At 42.7% G+C, this 20,724-nt stretch overlaps 1 protein-coding gene across 2 annotated transcripts in view; it reads right to left on the bottom strand.

Annotated features, from left to right (window-relative positions):
* The window catches only part of ALK (ALK receptor tyrosine kinase), an 805,341-nt gene that overhangs the window by 496,349 nt on the left and 288,268 nt on the right, over positions 1-20,724 (bottom strand). For both annotated transcript variants that reach the window (XM_085019699.1, XM_085019698.1), the window contains one exon: positions 2,200-2,319. In XM_085019699.1, coding sequence (XP_084875825.1) covers positions 2,200-2,319 — 120 coding nt within the window. The remainder of the gene's footprint in view (positions 1-2,199; positions 2,320-20,724) is intronic.

Raw genomic sequence — 20,724 nt, 5'->3', positions numbered from 1 at the left:
CTGAAATTACCACTGCACTCAGTCAAAGAGCCACCAGTCAAGAATCACCTCTTCTCACCCAGACTCAAGAACAGTGATGGTGCTGACTTTGGCAGTCTCACTGAGCATTTGAACAATGTCTGGCCAATGGTTTGGGTTCTACCAAGAAGGGAAACCGTGAGGATTCTAGGCCACAGGGAGCAATGGAAAAGGATCCGGGGAATCCTCCAGATCTACTCCTTTGTCCCGAGGAGCATGCCACCCCACCCTCATTTTATAGATGAGAAAGGTGAGGCCCTGGGAGAGGAAGTAGGTGTATCAGAGACAAGAAGTGGACATATAGCAGTTTAAATAACCTCCAGTGGTTTTCTCCTTTCTTTTTTTTTTCCTTTTTTTTCCTTTTTTTTTTTTTTTTTTTTTTGCCATTTCTTGGGTCGCTCCAGCGGCATATGGAGGTTCCCAGGCTAGGGGTTGAATCGGAGCCATTGCCACCGGCCTACGCCAGAGCCACAGCAATGCGGGATCCGAGCCGCGTCTGCAACCTACAACATAGCTCACAGCAACGCTGGATCGTTAACCCACCGAGCAAGGGCTGGGATCGAACCCGCAACCGCATGGTTCTTAGTTGGATTCGTTAACCACTGCGCCACGATGGGAACTCCAGTTTTCTTCTTTCAACCTGCAACCTCTTTCTGATGTTTCAGAGAGAACACATGCAATACGCTCTGTGTCATGCAGAAGGCAGACCTGCTTTTTTTGGACATTTTGCATTTGATAAAAATTGTAGAGATACTGAATGACTTTGAGAGAAAATTCAAAAATGTTATCTAAAGACTGGTTCTATCACAAATCTAGTTTTACAAAGCAATAAAAGTATAAAGGACCAGATTTCAATTATTTATGAACACCTGCCTTTATCCTAAGATGACACTCAATGTCTGGCTTAAATAAAATCAAGAAGTAATTCTTATCTGGAATCTTCTGACAACTACTGATCTTCCCCTCCCACAGAAGAGGCTTGTGAGTGGCAGCAAACATCCCAGCAGAGTAAGGTCCTAAATCGCCCTAGGGCTTTTGATGCATTTATTTTTTTAAGTTTGACATGAAAGTACAGCTAATACAAACTAAGACTCACTGCTTTACGGATGAGGGACACTAGCAAGTGGAATCTCTGTTAGGTGCACTTGAAAAAGCTCAGGCCAAAGGGCAGAGATTTAATGGCAAAAATAGGTAAATATGCCCAGAAGGGAACCTAGAACTCAGTGCTTGCTGGGTTCATAAATACTTAATTGAATCAGGCCTGATGAGTGAGTTCCATCTCTGAAGGCCTTCTGCATTCATTTATCAAGTACGAGCCTCTATGACTTTCTTCTGTGTGATGGGATAGGGGGGAGCAACCCAGCATAGTGCCTGCCCTCATGGGCTTCACTCTAGACGGGTTCAAGAGAAGAAAAAAGTCCAAGTCAGATACATCAGCTCTTCTCCACACCTACCCTTTCCTCTGCAGAGGCCCAGCTCCTGTGAGCTATTAGGATGAATGCAGAGGATAAGGAATGCCACATCTCGTAAACATGGCCTTAGCCAAGCAGTTCAAGGAGGTAGCTCTCTGGGATGAAAAGTGAATGTAAGGGAAGAATTCTGGTTTTACACTTAGAAAACCCACTCTGTGTCTGTAAAAATTGGATGGGACCTGGCCTCCTTACCTCTGAGGTTGTTGCAGAATGAATGAAATGAGCTAAAATAATATCTAAGAACAATCTGAGTACTTTTAAGGAGGTACCTAAATGTAAGGGAATCGCTTGAAGGGCCCCAGAAGACCTGCAACCATCATAACAATCTTCTCTCAAGAGGTTCCATCTCTCAAGAGATCAGAAATTCTCATGAGTTAGAACCCTGTATCCAGAAAGCCACAGTCAAAATTCGAATAAGCATTACATCTAATGATTGGTAAGGAGATGTCAGGAATACTACACTCATAAAGGCTGGGGGATGAGCTATGGCAGCAACAAAGCCCTTTGTTTCCTCCAGGGTACACAGTGCTGCGGTCAGTCTGAAGAGGCCAGTCCTGGGGTGAATGGTCTTGTGAAGTTGGGTCTCAATGAAAGACTACAAGGATGGAAAGCCTTCTCTGACAAGGCAGACACCAAGAAATGAAACTCACAGTTTCTTTAATCATGAGATGATGAGTGCACATCACAAATAACTGTAAAATATACTTACCATATCGGCTGCGATGAGACAGGAAAGGGAAGGAATCTTTCATTATCCAGGTCAGATTCCATGCAAAAGAATCAGGAGGAAGGGAAGGTAGGTTTGTCGGTGACTCCAAGGAGATGTGACCTGAACATAAAAAACAAAGAGAATACTGATCTTTGTGCTTGGGATGTGTCTTCAGCTGTCATTCATATTGCTTATAAAAGAAAATTCATAAGAGGCTTTCATGATATCAATTGGAAAGTGAGGGGGAAAAAGACCAAGCCACTAGTAGATTGAATTGACCTCAGGACCTCAATGTACATTTTCTACCAAGGACAGCCAGATCTGAAAAGTCTGAATCTTGTGACAAAGGCCATGCCAAAGATTTCTGGAAGATGAGGCTAGGCTGCGTAACAGCTTGTTCTAATAGCTCTATCCAAAGTCTATTCTGCCTATAAGAACTTGTGCAACTTTACAAAGAACTTTAATTCATCTCATCCAAATAATGCACCAGTCTACAATATGTTCAGACTTGTAATTTCATCTAATGTTGTTTGCTAGGCTTATTGCCTTATCAATGAAAGGGTTGAAACTGCACTCAGAAGTTATGAGTTTTTGACAATTATGTTATTTTCAGGAAAAAAAAAAAAGCCAGGTGATGAGTTTTCCCATAGTCAAAGGTCCAGGGAACCACAAATGATTAATCTTTCTGATATGCATGAGAGAAAGAAGGGTTGAGAGAAAAGGAGCGAAAGTATTATTCCTTTGCTTAACAGTACCTCAAGTGGGTTTCATGTGGTGAAAAATAATCATAATATATCCACAAACTAAATAAACACAAGGCTGCATGCTCTTATACAGTTCTTTCCAGAAACACCCAACTCGAGCAGTATTTGCTAATGCTTTATGGCAGGCAAGGCTTTTTCTGCTAAAGAAGTAAGTGTTTGAGTTTCAGTTCTGATTAGGAGGTAGATTAGCAGCAAGACTGAGGGTAGGAAGGAGGCAAAGAAGGGACCAGAATTTCTTTTGCAGCCTCCATGGGTCAGAGATTATGCTGGGCTCTTAACCCATGTAATTTCACAGTGCCTCTCTGAGATAAGCATTATCATCTCTGTTTTACATATGCAAGAACTGAGGCTAAGAGGGGCAAATGACGGAATCAGGAACTGAAGCCAGGTTTACCTGGCCTCAAGAGACCATGCTCCACCATGAGTGGGCTGGTTTTCTGCTCTACCAGTAACTGCTAAACCACCTGGAGTGATCTGATGAAAAGGAGGAGGAGTAAGAAGAAAAGGAAGCAACAACAGCAGAAGCATTTTTCAGCCTCTGTAGATTCCTCCACATCACCTCCAGCATGCACTCCTCCAGGCCCTATTCTGCCTTCAACCCTCTTCACACATTTTAAGGAAACAACTGGGTATATCTGGGTGGCAGTTGGTTTCTAGACCTCACCACTGTTTCATTAACAGGTGCTGCCCTTGGGGAAAGCCCACGTGTCCCTGCAAGTAGAACAGAATGGGCATTCTATGTCCTCCTTCCTAAAGGAAACATGCTGCTTTCCAAAGACTGGAGTTGGAGGTGCTGGGTTCTGAGCATCTAGAGAAGAATATTTGACTTTATCCCATATCTAATCTCAAGAGATAGTAATTGAATTGGTTAGTACCCAGATACCTCTTTTGTAGCATTTCTACAAAAAGGCCCAGAGGAATGTCTGAAAGGGGTCTGAAGTTACGCTAGTAAATTTCATATAGAAGCCATCTCATTTCACCTTCACATCAATTCTGTTTTATAAACGAGCAATGTGGCTGAGAGAATTGTGGTCCAAGACCACACTAGGTCTATTTAGGAGCAGGCCTGAGTTTATCAGACTTATAAAGAACTAATAATATGAACTAAGCACATATGGACCAGGTATGATGTTAACTGCTTTAAATGTGTGATTACATACACTTCTTACAACAACCTTGTGAATATGTACATTATTGGTCCTTATTTTCAGCCCAGGAAAACCCAGGCTGAGAGAGGTTAGATACTCTGACTGTGGCCACATGGGCCGCAGGTAAGAGGGCAGAGTCACAGACCAGGCTGGCCTGACGCTACTGCTCATGCTCCTTGCACCACCCTTCATGGACCCCCACAAACTTCTGCATGCTAATTTTCCCTTCAGCATCCACACAGGTCAATAGCTAAGAGCAGAGTGAGAATGTGCACCAGAACGAGGCAACAGCATGGGAGGTGTGAGAAAGCTTTGACAACCAACTACTTGCAATTACCCCCATGTGAATAAAAATTGGCATCTCTATGTCTGTGTCATCAGCATAGCTCAAATTTTAAGTAATTTTTAAGCAACAGGAAGATCAAATCTAGGCAATATTTACCTGTTTCAGAATGATGCAATGTTTTTTAATCATACAGTTTGGGAATGGGATTAACTTCTTCCTGGATTTGAAGAACCAAGTGGATAGGGCTAGACTTCAGGAAGCACTTAAGAATCTGTGAGTGAGCACAGAACGGCAGATGGCTTTTAATATGGATAAAGGCCAGGTTATATATTCAAAGATAAAAACAAATCTGAAATCACTCAAAGGAAGGGATTTGAGGGCTGAATCATGGCCTAATAAGGAGTTATGAGTGTCACTGTGGGTCATCCCTAAAGACATAAGCTTAAAGCATTTTATATCCAAAACTGCCAGTAAATAATTGTGCATCTTCAAAGTTAAATACTGGGGAGAAAGTAAGCATTTTTATCCCGCCTTTACAGGAACTGCTAGAACTCTGCCAGTAGGCGGGGTTCGCATGGTCCCCCAGAGAGAGATGGATAGTAATTTGCTGGACAGACCTAATGGGGCAGCCAACCAAAAGGAGGGCCTCGTCACCTGAAAAGACAAAAGACCAAGAAAAACAGAGTCTACATGAATGAGGTCGTTGGCCAAAATCAGAAGCGCTGACACAGAAGTGCATTCTACTTAAAGTTAATACAATGTGTATAAATTTAGAATATAAAGAAAGAACTGCATTTACGTACAGAAAAGAGGCTCTCTGTTCCCTTCACACTCCCTGCACCCCTCCATCCTAACCTCTTGTAGGAACAGGGGTTGCCAGCATAGAGAAAATCTATGCCATAAGAAGCAACCCACTTAAGCAATAGAAAACCTTGGCTTTTTGGTGCTTCCCTCTGAAAATGTGAAGCTCCAGACTGAAAGGGCTCTCACCAGCACAGACTTATGGGGTGAAGGTGTGACTTAAGACTTGTTGGCTCGAGTAGAGTTGGACTCTGGAGGTGGAAAGGAAAGGAGAGGGGAAAGTAGGAGCAAGGGCCTTCGGGTGCCCAAGTGATGCCCAAGGCTACCTGAGGGGAAAAGTATAGAAATGCACTCTGGACTGAGGGCATTACTGACTGGCTACAGCTGAGACTATTTCAGGGTTTTTAATTATTGGTGGGGGTGTGATATCCTGAGCCCCGTCCAGGTATCACAAGGCATCTAGGCAGAGCGAAACCCCCAACTCTTGACGCCACTCTTTTCCCCTGGGCACATGCCCCTCGTATCTTCAGCTTAGGGTTCATCACTACAGCAATTCCACCATAATAGTTCCCTGGCAAACAACTGCAACTCCTTTGTTTCTTTCCTCCTTCATTGTCCTGAACAGCTAAATGTGAACGTAAGAGAGAAGCGGAGCTGAAGAGGAGGAAGAGTACACCAGATACTGATAAGTCTCACTTGTCAGGGCCATGGACCTCAAGAGTTTCCTCAGGACTGCCCAGGAATCCTGCTCAATTCAGCCTCCCTCTCTCTAGCCCCACTACTCAGGCTTCCAATCCCCTACTCCCATTCCCCTACATTCTCAGCTAGTGAACTTGTTTCTTATTTCATGGAGAAAAGAGAAGCAAAATCTACCAACTTACAGGTATCAGTATTTATATACACGACTTTCTCTCCTGTTATAACAGATATGCTGTCTACACTCCTCAGCAGTGGCTGTCTCTCCTCTTAGGTGCTCATGTCACCACTCCCCCCAAAAATCCGCTATTGAGATAGTCTGCCATTTCTCCTCCATCAATAATTTCCCTCTTCAGAGTTCCTGTTGTGGCTCAGCAGTAGCAAAGCAAACTAGTATCCATGAGGACATGGGTTTGATCCCTGGCTCCCCTCAGTGGGTTAAGGATCTGGTGTTGCTGAGCTGTGGTACTGATAGCAGACGCAGCTCAGATCTGGTGTTGCTATGGCTGTGGTGCAGGCTGGCAGCTGCAGCTCCAATTTGACCCCTAGCCTAGGAACTTCCATATGCTGCAGGTGTGGCCCTAAAGTAAATAAATAAATAATTAATTTTAAAAAATAATTTAAGGGGTTCCCGTCCTGGTGCAGTGGAAACAAATCCAACTAGGAACCATAAGGTTGCAGGTTCAATCCCTGGCCTCGCTCAGTGGGTTAAGGATCTAGTGTTGCCATGAGCTGTGGTGTAGGTCACAGATGCTGCTCAGATCCCTCATTGCTGTGGCTGTGGCATAGGCTGGTGGCTACAGCTCTGATTATACCCCTAGCCTGGGAACCTCCACATGCTGCAGGTGCAGCCCTAAAAAGACAAAATAATAATAATTTTAAAAAATTTCCCTCCTCTATGAAGTCAATCTCATCTGTAGCAAACATATATCATCTAAAAAAAAGAAAAAGAAAAAGAAAAAATTTCCTTGACTGTCACACTCTTCTTCAGCCATCATCCCTTCACAGCTAAAGATTTATCTATGTTTCGGTTTCCACTTTTCACTTCTTATTTTCTCTTAAACTCAATAAAATCAGGATTGTTTCCACTACTTAGGGTCAAGGTCACTAAAGACCCCACACTGCAGCTACAATGAGTAAGTCTTGGTCCTTATCTTACTAGACCTCTCAGCATCATTAGACCCTGCTGGTCCTCCCCGCTTCTTGGATTCTTCACATCTCAGTGAACCTTGGCTGCCATAGTCCTGGTCTCCCACTTCAGTGGCAGGTCCTCTCTACTCTTCCTTGCCAGATGCCCACCCCCACCGCCCCCCATTTTCTGGGCTGTACAAAAGAAACATTCTCCACTTCCCAGCAGTAACTGCCTAGGAGATTTCACTGCTGAATCTTGTATTTCATCATGGTAGTTTTAACCAGCTGAAAATGATCAATGACCATGAGTTTCAAGTGACCCCAGGACACAAGGCCCTTCCTGGACTTCACTAAAGACTCTCAACCAATGAACAAGGACTTGTTTTAACCAAGCACGTACAGACTTATGAATTCATTCTCTCCTATCCGAAGTGCTGATTTTCAATTCTGAATTGGCATGACCACCATGAACCCTTTTCCTAAGGCTTTAAAAACTCTGACTTTTATTCTTTAGAGAACTACTCAGTGACTTTCTTGCCTTACATGTAAATAAGCTCAGCTTTTTTTCTTTTTTTAAAACTTGATGGGGCAGGAGGTGTCCTCTCTTTTATTATTTGACAGTTGTTAAAAGTTGGAGACTTGGGACGTTTCTCATCTCCATCCAAACTCACTCCTAAAAGTGATCTCATCAAGTTTCATAGCTTTAAATATAATCTATATCCTAATACTACTAAATTTATATCTCTAGGACCACCTCTCCCTGGAAGAGGGGAATATATCCAATCACCAGTCTGATAGTTGCACTTTATTCCCTGCTAAGTATCACAGACTGAACACATGCAAAAATAAACACTCAAGGAGTTCCCGTCATGGCCCAGTGGTTAACGAATCCAACTAGGAAACATGAGGATTGTGGGTTCGATCCCTGGCCTTGCTCAGTGGGTTAAGGATCCAGCATTGCCTTGAGCTGTGGTGTAGGTTACAGACGCAGCTCAGATCCTGAGTTGCTGTGGCTCTGGTGTAGGTGGGCGGCTACAGCTCCAATTCGACCCCTAGCCTCCATATGCCGCGGGAGCAGCCCAAGAAATAGCAAAAAGACAAAAAATAAAAATAAAAAAAATAAACACTCGATGCCCCTCCACCTAAATCCAAAGTGTACCTTATTTTATTTTAGAAAATGATGACAAAACTCTTGGGTTACCTGGACCAAAGCAAAGGAAGAATCTTGACTTCTTTTTCCTATATACCACATCAAATCATCAACCAATCGCAACAGCTCTATCTGCATTTTGCCCCTCTCTTCTCTCCCCGCATCACCTCTCACCCTGACAACTGCTTATAAGCTCCCAGCTGGTCCCCTGCTTGCACTATTTGCTCACCTTCAGTGTGCTCTCCACTCAGCAGGTAGCTTGACACTTCAGCCCTGAAATAGTGTTTATATTTCTTGCCATGGCCTAACCCTTTAAGGCACCACATGACCTGGCCCCTGGTTCTCTCTCTAACTTCATTTCCAACCATTTTTCCCTTTTGCTCATGGAGCTCCAGCCCCACAGGCTTCCTTGCTATTCTTAAACTTGCCAAACACTCGCACCTCAGGGCCTCAGCCTAGGAAGCTCCTCTCCCCCAGAGCCAAGGAAGAATGGGCATTCCTTCTCTCCATCCAGGTCTCTGCCCAAGTGTCACCTCCTCAGAGAAAGCTTCCCGCTCAGCCTGAAGCACATCTCATTAACCACTCTCTATCCCCTTGCCCTGCATTTCTTATTTCTTATATTTATATTCATTTGTTTATTGTGTTTCTCCTATATTAGTTACTGCTATGTCCCTATGCCTAGCACATAATAGGAACTCAATGAATATTTGTCAAACGAAGGAAACTGGAGCCCTTGCAAAAATTATTTGCTCTGGTACTTTTCAGCTATTTAACTCCAGCTAATCACATACTCCATGAAACCTCAATGTCCCCAAAATGATGATTAAAAAAAGGAATAAGGGATTCTTTACTAACTCTCAGGGTTTTGTTAAGGGCCAGATGAAATAATGCACACATGATATCAGTCATGACATTCTTGAAGTTTTATGCTTCTATTTCTGTTTCAGAATCTGAAATGAATGGGTGTCTTGGCCTTTCCTATCTGAGGATCTAGGATAAAATGTCCAAAAATCAAAAGTGCTTCTAAAGAGCTGCTTCTCGGAGTTCCTGTTGTAGCCCAGTGGTTAACGAAACTGACTAGCATCCATGAGGATGTGGGTCTGATCTCTGGCCTCACTCAGTGGGTTAAGGATCTGGCATTGCTGTGAGCTGTGGTGCAAGTCGCAGACGAGGCTCAGATCCCTTGTTGCTGTGGCTGTGGCATAGGTGGTAGCTAGAGCTCCGGTTGGGTGCCTAGCCTGGGAACCTCCATGTGCCGAGGGTGCAGCCCTAAAAGACAAAGAGACAAAAAGATAAAATAAAATAAAAGAGCTGCTTCTTTATTGTTATGCACTAGCTAATTATTAACTGCCAATTGTCCACAACCTTCACTACTCCAATTTCAGCCAACTGGCAATGTCTCTAGTTCCAGTGTTTATTTTTACATGTCTCACTGTGAGTCTATTTATTTCTAAGTCAATGTACATAATATAGTAAGTATATCATAATTGCATCAGTATAAATAATAAAGACCTATGTGTGTGTGATGGTTATTTACATGAATGCCCTGGGTTCACTAGCAAGCATGTTTTACAAACCTCCATCAATAAAATGCAAAAATACTCTCTTCTAAACACTCTTTGGAACTGCTCCTGCTTTGCCTTGTACACATTTTACTTATTTATTTTCCTCTCAACAATAAAACAATCCGTGACAGCCGGCTAGTTTCTCCCCCTTATTTGAAAACACACTTAATAATGCATTCTTTTACAATGATTTTGTGTCACACAAAGCAAAGCTCAATGTGGCCAAATAAATAGCCATCCAGATGTCAAACGGTGGTGAGCAGGCGCAGCAAGACCCGGTGACCAGGGGCAGCCTCCCGTCTGGGATCGGCAGCCTAGGGAATGGGTTTCAGTATTCAGGGGCTGAGCCCACACCTGTGCAGCCAAAGAGACCTCAGCGAATTTACATGACTATTGGAGTCGGTGGTGATGCTGGAGGTGCGGCAGGTAGTGCATTTAGTCTGAAAAACAGAGATCTGATTTTCAGAGAGGAGAGGGAGAATTAGCAGATGTGTCCTTTGTCCTAAACACAGAGACTTCCCCACACCTTCCCCAGGCCTGGAAAATGAGGGGGCTGAACCAGCTGTTCACTGACCTCCTCTCTGGTTCACACAGTCAATCCTCCGGAGTCTGCTTTCACATTTCCTTCCAGCTGGCTCATTCAGAGAGAAGCTATTAGTGTCAGGGCGGAATGTGAATGGAACTAAAAAGGCCCCCACTCCACCTCACCTTTCTCTAAACTCCATTCTGGCCCCGTCAGGAAGGTTCGTGCTCTTTCTTAGTAACTCAAGTCCTGAAGCAAAGATTATTATTTCTCATAATGTTCTCTTGTAACATTGAAAGGCATAGTTTCAACACATGTTTCTTGCCTCTCCCCAATCCCAGAAGGACTCATGTATAACTATTGAGTTCATTCAGAGGTGAACCCCATCTGTCAGTCAATAAAAGCAGGCATTCCTTCCCCAGGCAAGGCATTAAGGAATATTGAGGGCAACACAAAGGAAATTGTCAGCTCTTGGGAAGTTGGTTACTTGCTGGGTATACTAGATCCACACCAAAAAGGAAATAAAGGGATTGTTGCAGAAATGGCTAAAATGTGTTAATTTGAAGCCATCACACTTTGGCCTCTACTTGCTTTTTCATCCTTATTTCTCACTCAAAACCATTTAACATTCTAGGGTCTTCATTACACAAAACCCTCCAAACTTCTGCCCGAGCTGATCTCTGCCTAGAATGTCCTCCTTAACCTGTTAAAAGCCCAAACGAAATCCCTCCTTTTCCAAAGTTCCCCATCTTTCCTGAGCTGGAGCATGATTAAAGTAGTTGAGTCGTGATTCAGAGGAACCCAAAGCAAAAATCTGACTGGACTTCCTTGCCTTCTCAACAACCACGGCTTATTGCCACTTAGGACAGTGCCATTTAGGCCATTTATCAAATATGTTCAAACTACCTTGGTTGTTTATGACAAAACTAGTATAATAGTTTTGTAATTTCTTTCACAAATCTCAAGCTTACAGATTTTGAAGAAATTAGGAAAAACTTTTCATGGAGGCTGTTGTTCTGTCTCATGTAGGTCATATTTCCCAAGGTCAAGGTCAGGGCAAGATCAGGCACAAGGACCCCCTATACCATACCCTGATATCATGTCTATGCAGGCCACCAGTGATTCATAATTCATGGGCAAGGCCATATAATTAAGGAAATGTGACATTCAATGCTACCCCTTTAGAATTTGTATCACAATTTGCTACATTTTGACCTATCTAGAGGTTACCTCAGAAAGGTCCTAAGAAGGAGCTCCTGATTGGCCTATGAACCCTGCAGTGTCTCCTCTTGCCCTGGAATCTCTCCTTCAGATGTGCTTGGTTACTGGTCCTACTTACCTAGCCCAGGTGGGCTCACCAGCTTTTGGTAGTAGAGGAGGACTAACTGGCATTTGTACTAATCCAAGAGAGCAATAGAGAGGGTACTACATTCCAGGTGGCCTGATGCTTCTCTCTCTCTCTCCCTCTCCCTCTCCCTCTCCCTCTCCCTCTCCCTCTCCCTCTCTCTCTCTCTCCCTCTCCCTCTCCTTCTCTCTCTCTCTCTCACACACACACACACACACACACACAAACACACACACACACACACACACACACCCCAGGTCCTGAGTGCTTCCATTAGCAGGGCAACATGACTCTCTATTCTGGGTCCATTTCTGCGGCTTGCTTGTACTCTACTCTTTATGAAATTTACTCCACTGTGATCTCAAGCCTATCTTCTCCTAAAATATGTTGACTAGAATAATAATCAAAAGGAAGACTTTGAACTGCCACCAGGCCTTTCATCTTGTGATCTCAGAGAGCTTTACCAGGCACTAAATAATTAATGTGCCGCAAGTGGCACAAAGACCAGGCAGCCTAGGGAACCATCCCTCAAAGAAGGACTCTTTTCTTTCCAAGTGAAGGAGCGCCTATGGGGACAACTGCCAACCAGTAGAGCCAGTACCTCTGAGTAAACGGAACAAGAAGCTACAAACTATACAGAAACAACTAGTCTTCTTTTGACCTGATGTTTCTAGTTGTGAAGTGACAGCTACAAGGGTGACCCCTGGGGAAGGCATGACCCACTTCCATTAGAAGATATGACCTCCAGCATGGAAGAGTGGATCTTAACTATTGACACAACAGCTGTAGTTTATGACTTACTGATGTGTTTCGGAGCCATTCACTCATAATTCTTACAATAGTCCTATCAGTTAACCCCTTTTGCAGATGAGAAGACTGAAGCTCAGAAAGCACAACTGCCCTACCCAAGGTCACATAGCTAGTGAGAATCAGGATAGGACATTCAAGTGAAGACCCCTGATATATGAACCAACCAGAAATGCCACTCTTCAACAGAGACCTCTTAGAGATGATGTTCTTTGCCCTGGAGAACAGGGACATTCTGCTAAATACAGCAGAAAGATTGATCAGATTGCAGAATCCTAAAGCATTCTGCTAACTGAGGATGCAGAATCCCTTCAGGTCAACTAGGAATGTGACTTAGAAACATATACCTTCAGTCAGGACAGCTAGTTCTCCAGGGCCTCAAGTTCAGCTGGCACTGTTTCCATGGCAACCACTAGGTCTGATGTGTGACCTTGAAATGGGGCCCTGGCTGGTCCAGGGAAACATTTGGGATGGGGCGATGAGGAAGGGACGAATACTTTCTAACTTCCAGCCCTTTCAGTCCTTCTTTATCTACTTGTCACTCCTTTCATTCCAGGAAAAAAAAAAAGTCTATCCTCTAGGAAACCACACTTTAAGTATTACTTTGCCTAGAAGAACATATCCAGAGTCCATGGCTGGACATATTTCCAGAGTCTAGAAGCAGAAGCAGAAGCAGAAGGCTCTAATAGGCAAGTGTGTTAGATGGAGACCTGGGTTCCTGGGAACAGTGATGTTACTGTGCCTGCCTGGGTTGGCTATCTAACATTTTTGAAGGTTTGCTTCTATGCATATAAAATTGAACTCATCATGCCTTCCCATCTAACTTTAGGGATACTCTGAGAATTAATTAGACAGTATATACAAATCCCTCAGGCTCTTTTGAAGAAAGCTACATTAGAAATCCTCGTACTGTTACCAAGGGGCACTATCTTGATGATACATTTCAAAATATTCTTCACCTGTATTACTAAAATAAACTCAGCTTGCATTAAAATAGATAGGCCAATAACCTAGTTTGTTTCTCCTTGTTCTGGTGCTGCATTTCCCTTTTGCTTCCATTCATCTTACACTGTGAGCAACAATGGTCAATGCTACCCTTGACTCCTATGGGGAGGCCCAGGGTGAGAGAGTTGGGAAGGACTGCAGGATCATTTGTCTATCTTTTCCCATAACATATACAAGGAAGCAGCAACACACAATGAGCCAGTGCTTTACCCAAAGTCATCTCACTAGGGAAAACTTGAGAATCTGATCTTCCGACCCTTTATTCTGTGTCTTACCCAACCATGGAAGAAGGTAGTAAAGAAAGGAGGAGGGAAAAGATCTAGGGGCTCCTCAAATCTTTAAACTAGTGCTCTGTGCAGTTCTCTGGGATGAAAAAGAAAGTAATGGAAAAACCAATACTTTGTGACTTTTATGCATACAGGCCCCAAACTGGGTATTTTACAATCACTGTCTCGTGTAAATCTCACAATTTTATGAAAGGGAGATTATTATCTCTATTTCTAATGAGAGACCTGAGGCTCAGAGATATTAAGTAACTTGCCCAAGGTCCTGGAGCCAAAAGGGATGGAGCTACAATTAATTCATTTGATGAATATTTATTGAGCATCTCCTATGTGCCAAGTTTTGTCCTTGGCAGTTGGCATGCATTAGTGAGCAGAACTAAACAACTCCCTCTTAAAGCTTACAGGCTGAGGAGCTTAGAGTGTGGTGAAGCAGCAGCAGACAGCAGTTCAACACCCTCACAAATCCTTGCAACATCTCAGTATTGGTAGATGTTAGAAAGGAGAGATAAGCAGCCCTATAAGAATGTACAGAAGAGGAACTCAACTCATTCTTAAGGTCAAGGGAGGACTGTCTGAGAAATTTATTCTTGTACTGAAGCTTTAAAGTATATGAGTAGAGTTAGCTAGTTAAAAAAAGTGGGATGGGGTGAGAAGCCAGAGAGGGTCTCCTAACCTCTTTACTGTCTCTTCCTCAGGTCAACTAGTAAGGTCACCTAGAAACATATACCTGCAGCATATAGCTGCAACCCAGGTATATGTTCTGCCATGCCTTTCCAAGGCCTCAAGTTCAGCCAGCACTGATTCTATAGAAACTAACACCAGGCCTGATGCCTGCCCCTTGAGATGGGGCCTTGGATGATCCAAGGGAAGAATGCTTAGGGTGAAATTTGTTAGAGGCCTAGCAGTCTGATGGGGAATGTGCTGAGAAGGAAACACAGGGCATTAGACTCTTGGACCTCAAGCACACAATCATACACCAAAGGGAAGTGTCTAGATTCTAGGCTCCTTCCCTATAGGAAGGTTGGCCATAGCCTGAGCACTGGATAAAAGACAGGAGGATAACTAATAGGACAGAGCAGTCCTGCCAATAGGGTGAAGCCATTCTACATGCCTGTTCTAGGAGACTTTCCTAGTTGGCCATGACGGAGGTCTTATCCGCAGGTAGGAGAACACTGCAGGTGTCTATGATCTGATCGATATTTCTGCTATATATAATTCAGTGTCCTTGCTTTCTAGGCTAATCAATAGCAGAATCTCCAAGAGTTTCTGAATGGGGTAGTAGAATAGCTGGTTTGTCTATACAGCTGGGGACCTAAGTAACACCTAACTTTCTTGTGGCAAATAAAGAGCAGTACTCTAGATTGAGACTTGGGCCCTACCCTCTCCAGCCTCCTGCCCCATCCCACTATCTTTAACTAGTTAACTAATTCTCATTAGGACCTCAATCGAAGTATCAATTTCTCAGGCAATCTTCCCCTGACCTTAAGGATGAAATCAAATTAAGATGTATTAACTGTTACAGGTCTGAAAAATGAAAAGTCAAAGATGAAACTGCCCCTAGAACTACTCTTGTAGCCATCATAGCTCCTAACAATAAACCCTTATTTGCAATCCCCTCACTATAATCCAGGCAACACCATCAAATCCTTTCTCACTATCACACTTTATTTTGTTTCAAATGTAAGGTGCAGAGAAATGAAGCAGGGGGAAGGGGCTGGTGCAGCAGGAAGAGAGAGAAAAGAAGAGGTAGGCAGGTGAAGGAAGAGACAGTAACATGATGAGCAATAAGAAATGGGCAGAAACAAAGACAAGAAAAAAGTAGAGAGGGAGACAGAGAAATCATCTCATATTTTTCACTATTTGGAAGTTACTAAAAGAAAGTTATCCAAAGTACCTCTGCAAAAAGGCCATAAAACACCTTGGGGAAAACATGAAAGTCATGCCGCCACCATACAGATGAGCACCCTGGAATTAGCTGCCAGAGCAATGTCTGAAAAGAGGAAATTCAATGGCCCACACTGCTGCCTCCTCCCCCTGCCTCCTGGCTTCCACCGCCTCCAAATCGCCTGGCTCTAAAAGCAGAGGCAGTAATTTGGAGCCAGCAAGTGTGAAGGAATGTCGGAGCTGTTATTTGCCTTCATGCAGCACATCTTGAGTGCATCTTTTAGAAAGATAATTTAAAATACTTTTTCAGCTTCACTATAGAAAATATGAAAAAAAAAATCAGGAATGTCTAAAGAAGAAAATAAATATGACCCATACTTCCATATCCAGAAAACCAGTGTTAACATTTTTTATGGCTTATTGTTTTCATACACTTATCAAGATTGTCTTAAGGCCTTGTCAAGGGGAAAGGCGGGAGTGAATTCCTCTCTATCTGTGAGATCTCTGTTGGCAGGACTGAGAGAAGTCATCTCTGCAGGCCAATACCAGACAACTCACACCTTGGAGCACAGATGCTAAAACCATGGAAACTTGAGATGCTCTCTGCCCAGGGCATAGGCCTGCAGTCAGAGGCAAGCACCACAGGTCAATCTTTAGAGGGCAGGACTTTTGCCTGGGTGGACTTGGAAGCAGCTGGAATGTGAATGCAAAAAGTCAGGGGATACTGAGTACTCTCAGCATCACTGTGCTTCACTGGGCAGAGGGGTAAAGAACTTTGGCTCCAGCAGATGCTTTAAAGAAGTCACTGGAACCGAAGACTACAGAAAATGTATTGTCAATGGTAGACGCAGTACAATGATTTCATCAACTAGGAAAAAAAAAATTTAAAGTGGAATTCCATACTATTCTCAAAGGGACAGTCAATGAGGGTAAACTAAAGACAGAGTCCTATCTCTCTGTGGCCAGTGATATACCCAACAAATGTATGGCAGCCCACATGTATTCAATTATTTGATCCTAATAACAATCTTGTAAGATAATTTTTAAAATCCCAACTTAGAGAGGAAGAAAATCAAAATCAAACAGGTTAAGTCAGTGCTTCCTAACCTTTTTTACTATATCACAACACGCAGAGAAAATGATAACATGTGTGGCCATCTGCAGCACACACATGACCATGGCACACTGGTGGGGAAGGAAGCTCTGGGCCAAGAGTGTGGCCACAGTCACAGTTGTGAGAAGTGACAGAGAGCACCACCACCAACCTGAATCTTGCCCTGGGGACATCTTGAAACAGAAATAGAAATAGAAGCCATAGAGGAATCCTGGGGCTTACTCCATGGGCAGAGTCAGGAAAAGAGCCCATGTGTCGTCAGGCACACAAAGAGGGTCATTTGGGTAAACAAGGGTCTTAAAGTTGGATCTGATAGGGCCTTAGTAAGCTCCCTTCAAGCATTTATAACTGCCGAGATGCTTCCCCAAAGAAATGGGGTAAAACTCAGCTCCTTTCTCTACTCTGGGAAATTCAGAAAATAATTTCACAGGATGGTTTATTGAATGGCCCAGAAGTAATGATTACAAATGACTGAGTTAACTGCTGTACGTGGCTTCATCTGTCATCATACCAGAGTCTTATCAGAAGTCTCATCAGGATTAGTGGCTCATCATGACTGATGACATTTGCCGACCAAGCCAGCTTGGCTCCCTCTTTTGCCCCTTCAATCATAGTGGCAGGAGGAGCTTTCTAAGGTTTGAGCATAAACTCTGAGAAATTGCCTTCAGCAATGACTCCAGAAGTGGCTTCGAAGATAATGGACTCTTTTTCTGCAAGCAACATTCTATCTCCCCAGGATGTCCTGGGTCTTGCTGTCATTGGGGATTCTGGGCAGCACTGGGACATGATGGCTACTAGCACCATGTGTATAAGAATCTAAACCTTCTGGCCTACTGAATAAAAGGTGATATTCAATACGAATAGTTTACACTCAAGCAATGTCTACACAATATTAAACCTCTGCATGAAAAATGAAAATACTCTCAGTTCTCCATCTCCAAAGGCAAAGCAAAGGTTTCCATTCTCATTGGACAGCGCTCCTTATACTGACCCAGCCCAAGCACAGCAGCCAGCCGGGACTAAGCGTTAAAAATATTTAGAACAGGTGAATGAAACACAAGCTAAATTGGATAATACTACTTATGCCTTGTAGAGGGCACCTGACTTCTAGGGAGGTTCTATCAATGACCTAGAAAGGTGATGTAAGAAGGCGAAGTCAGTTCCCTTCTAATTGCTTACACTCAGCAACAGATTAGCAGTGGGAAGGGAGAAGGCATCACTTTGCCTTGGGCCTTGCACACAGGGTGAACAAATTTTAGGGTTTTTTTTTTGTGTGTGTGTGTGTGGGGGGGTGCATCCAGAGGCTTCGGGAATCCCAAAACCCATGAATCATGGCATATCATTTCCTCCATAAAAATACATTGCCGAGTTGCTATGAACTGTGGTGTAGGTTGCAGATGTGGTTCAGATCCTGTGCTGCTGTGGCTGTGGTGTAAAGACTGAAGGAAGGCATGTTTGTGGGTTGTTAATTGTTAGGAAGAGCCCCAAAATAAAGATATGGAGCTTCTGACCTTCTGGAGTGGATATAAGCAGCATGGATATACGACAAACAGAGAGAAACTCTAGAATGTAAAGTAGTCTGAAGAAAAAAGCTAGGAAATGAGTAGAAGGAAATCCACTCACAGAGCAAAGAGGAGACCAAAAGAAACCAAAGATAGAGATATACAATTGGCTAGGTGGGACTCCACTCTACTAGTGGGGCCCTCACCCTGCAAGGGGGAACTGAAGAAGAGTAATCCAGCCAGATTCTCCGTTAGGTCATGTAGAAATTAACAAGCATGATTGGGAAGGACAAAACCTGCTACCACCCCAGTAGAATGAAATGGTAGCCAGGGCCTCTTCCAGTTTTGAATTGTCACTGTTTACAGATATATGATGGGACATGTGGGTTTATGAAAGGGGTTGTAAACTAGATTAGGAAGAGGAGGCCAGATGGGGAATTCCAGATGGTGCCATATCATCTTGGAGTTTAGATCATGGGCTTAGGTATCAGACTTACCTGAAATTAACAGCTTCAGTACTTAACTACCACCAGGGTGACCTCAGCCAAGCAATTCCACGTCCCTAAGCTTCACTTCCCTCATCTATGATGTGGGAACAATGATAGAGTCAATCTTACATGCTTGCCTTGAGAAGTCCATGAAAAGGTACTTAATGAAGCACTTAGCACAATACCTTGTATAGAATAAGTATTCAGTAAATGTTATTTATATCAACATAAACAATAATGTCTTATTATTATAGTAAATAAAGGAAGTGCTGGACAAAAAGACATTCATTAAGAGGTCTGAAGTCTAAAATTTCAGGACGAGTCCATATGATGCCTAAGAGGGAGAGCAAGAGTTTTGTGGGCAGCAGGCAAAGACAGGGAATTCAGACACAAAGGTGGGGCAGGTTTTCAGAGCTGTGTAGACAATGACAGGAAGGCTTGAAGGAATGGTTTTGGGAAAAGGTGGCAATGTGAGCATGGGACTGTAGGTCTTGGCAGACCATTGGCCAATGTTGAAAAGTCCAGTCGTCAATGGCCTGAATCTGGAGTTCTGATGCTTACAAAAAATAGATTGGGTCAGATAAACTGTAGTCTGAAAGCTAATAAAGCATAAATTAGGTTTCCAAGGTGTGAACATAGGCATGGAAAAAGAAGTTAGCTACTCAGGAGGGAGACTTGGGGAACAAACCAGGGGCACTGGGCATAGAACCAATTCTCAGCCCAGGTGTCAGCCTTTTTTCTGACCCTGTTTCCTGGATTCATTGGCTGCAACCAAGTCATCTGTAATCTTTATATTCACTCCCCTCACCCACATTCAAGCCCAGAAAAAGTGCTGCAGACAATCTCCATCATTGTCTGGAAGTTCTGGGAAATCACAGAGATTTCAAGTTGTGCCAGAGATAGGAGATTGGCTAATTTTTTTCTGATTTTTTTTTGTGGTTGTTAATGAGAAAAAAAAAAAAAAAAAGAATGGATTTCAGGTACCATAGGTTTATGAGCTTAACAATGCTCTCTGGCAAAATTCTAAAGTGGATAATTGACCAGATAGCTTGAAAAATTTTAGAAATACACACTGAACATAGGGAAACAAAACTAGTTCAGTAGGAATGAGACACATTCTGACTGAAGATAACATTCTTACTATCCAAAGAGCAATACATCTCCTCCACGCCAAAAGAAAAGGAAGTATAAAATCAAGACCTTTGTAAAATAAATAGATCCTGATCTTCTCTCCCTTCCGCTCTCCCTCCCTGTGTTTGTCTGTCTGTCTCTCTCTCTCCTTCCTTCTTCCCACACTGACCTGCAGTAATACAAATGGCTAATAAATATTTGACAAAAATTCTACTCCAACAGTAATGAAAGGAAAGCAAATTAAAACACCGAAATGCTACCCTTTACTTACTAAATTAGAAAATGTTTAAAGATAATTGTTAATAATTTAAATACTTTGAATTAATTTAAACTAAATTTAAAATAAATTTTAAAATAATTATGTTCAACTCCAATGAAGGGAAATGAGATAGAACATTTTATACTTTCCTGGTAAGAGTATAAGTTATAAACTTAATGTTATTTATAATAATAATTTAGTAATGACTAACGCTGAGTACTTACCATGTATAAAGCCCTATACACATGCATCACTTTATTATTTATTACCAAACCCTATGAAATAGATATTGATACCCTCGTTTTCCATCTGAAGACATTAAAAGGGTAAGTGTTTCTAAGTGCCCAGAGATTCTGATTATCATATGTTACCTGGAAGAGGGAGGATAAGGTGGGAGAGGATGGAAGTAAAGGTTAAAAAGTTCCACAAGTGATTCTGATTTGGACGTAACCATCTCTCTGATAAGAATAGCAATACTGCATTATACTGTACAGAAGCAATTTTGGCAATATTTACAATCTTAAGAGTACTCATATCACTGAATTTGAGTCTATCCTATGAAAACATTCTAAGGTTATAAAAATGCCTGTGAAGATTTATACTCTACAATAATTTTACAATAGTAAATAATTTTACAATAGT

This window comes from Sus scrofa, chromosome 3 (assembly GCF_054392235.1).
Source record: "Sus scrofa isolate SSC_HxYL_T2T_F1_AM1 chromosome 3, Sscrofa_HxYL_maternal_Yorkshire_Landrace_v2.0, whole genome shotgun sequence".
Lineage (NCBI taxonomy): Eukaryota > Metazoa > Chordata > Mammalia > Artiodactyla > Suidae > Sus > Sus scrofa.
This window is presented reverse-complemented; position numbering and strand designations above follow the sequence as displayed.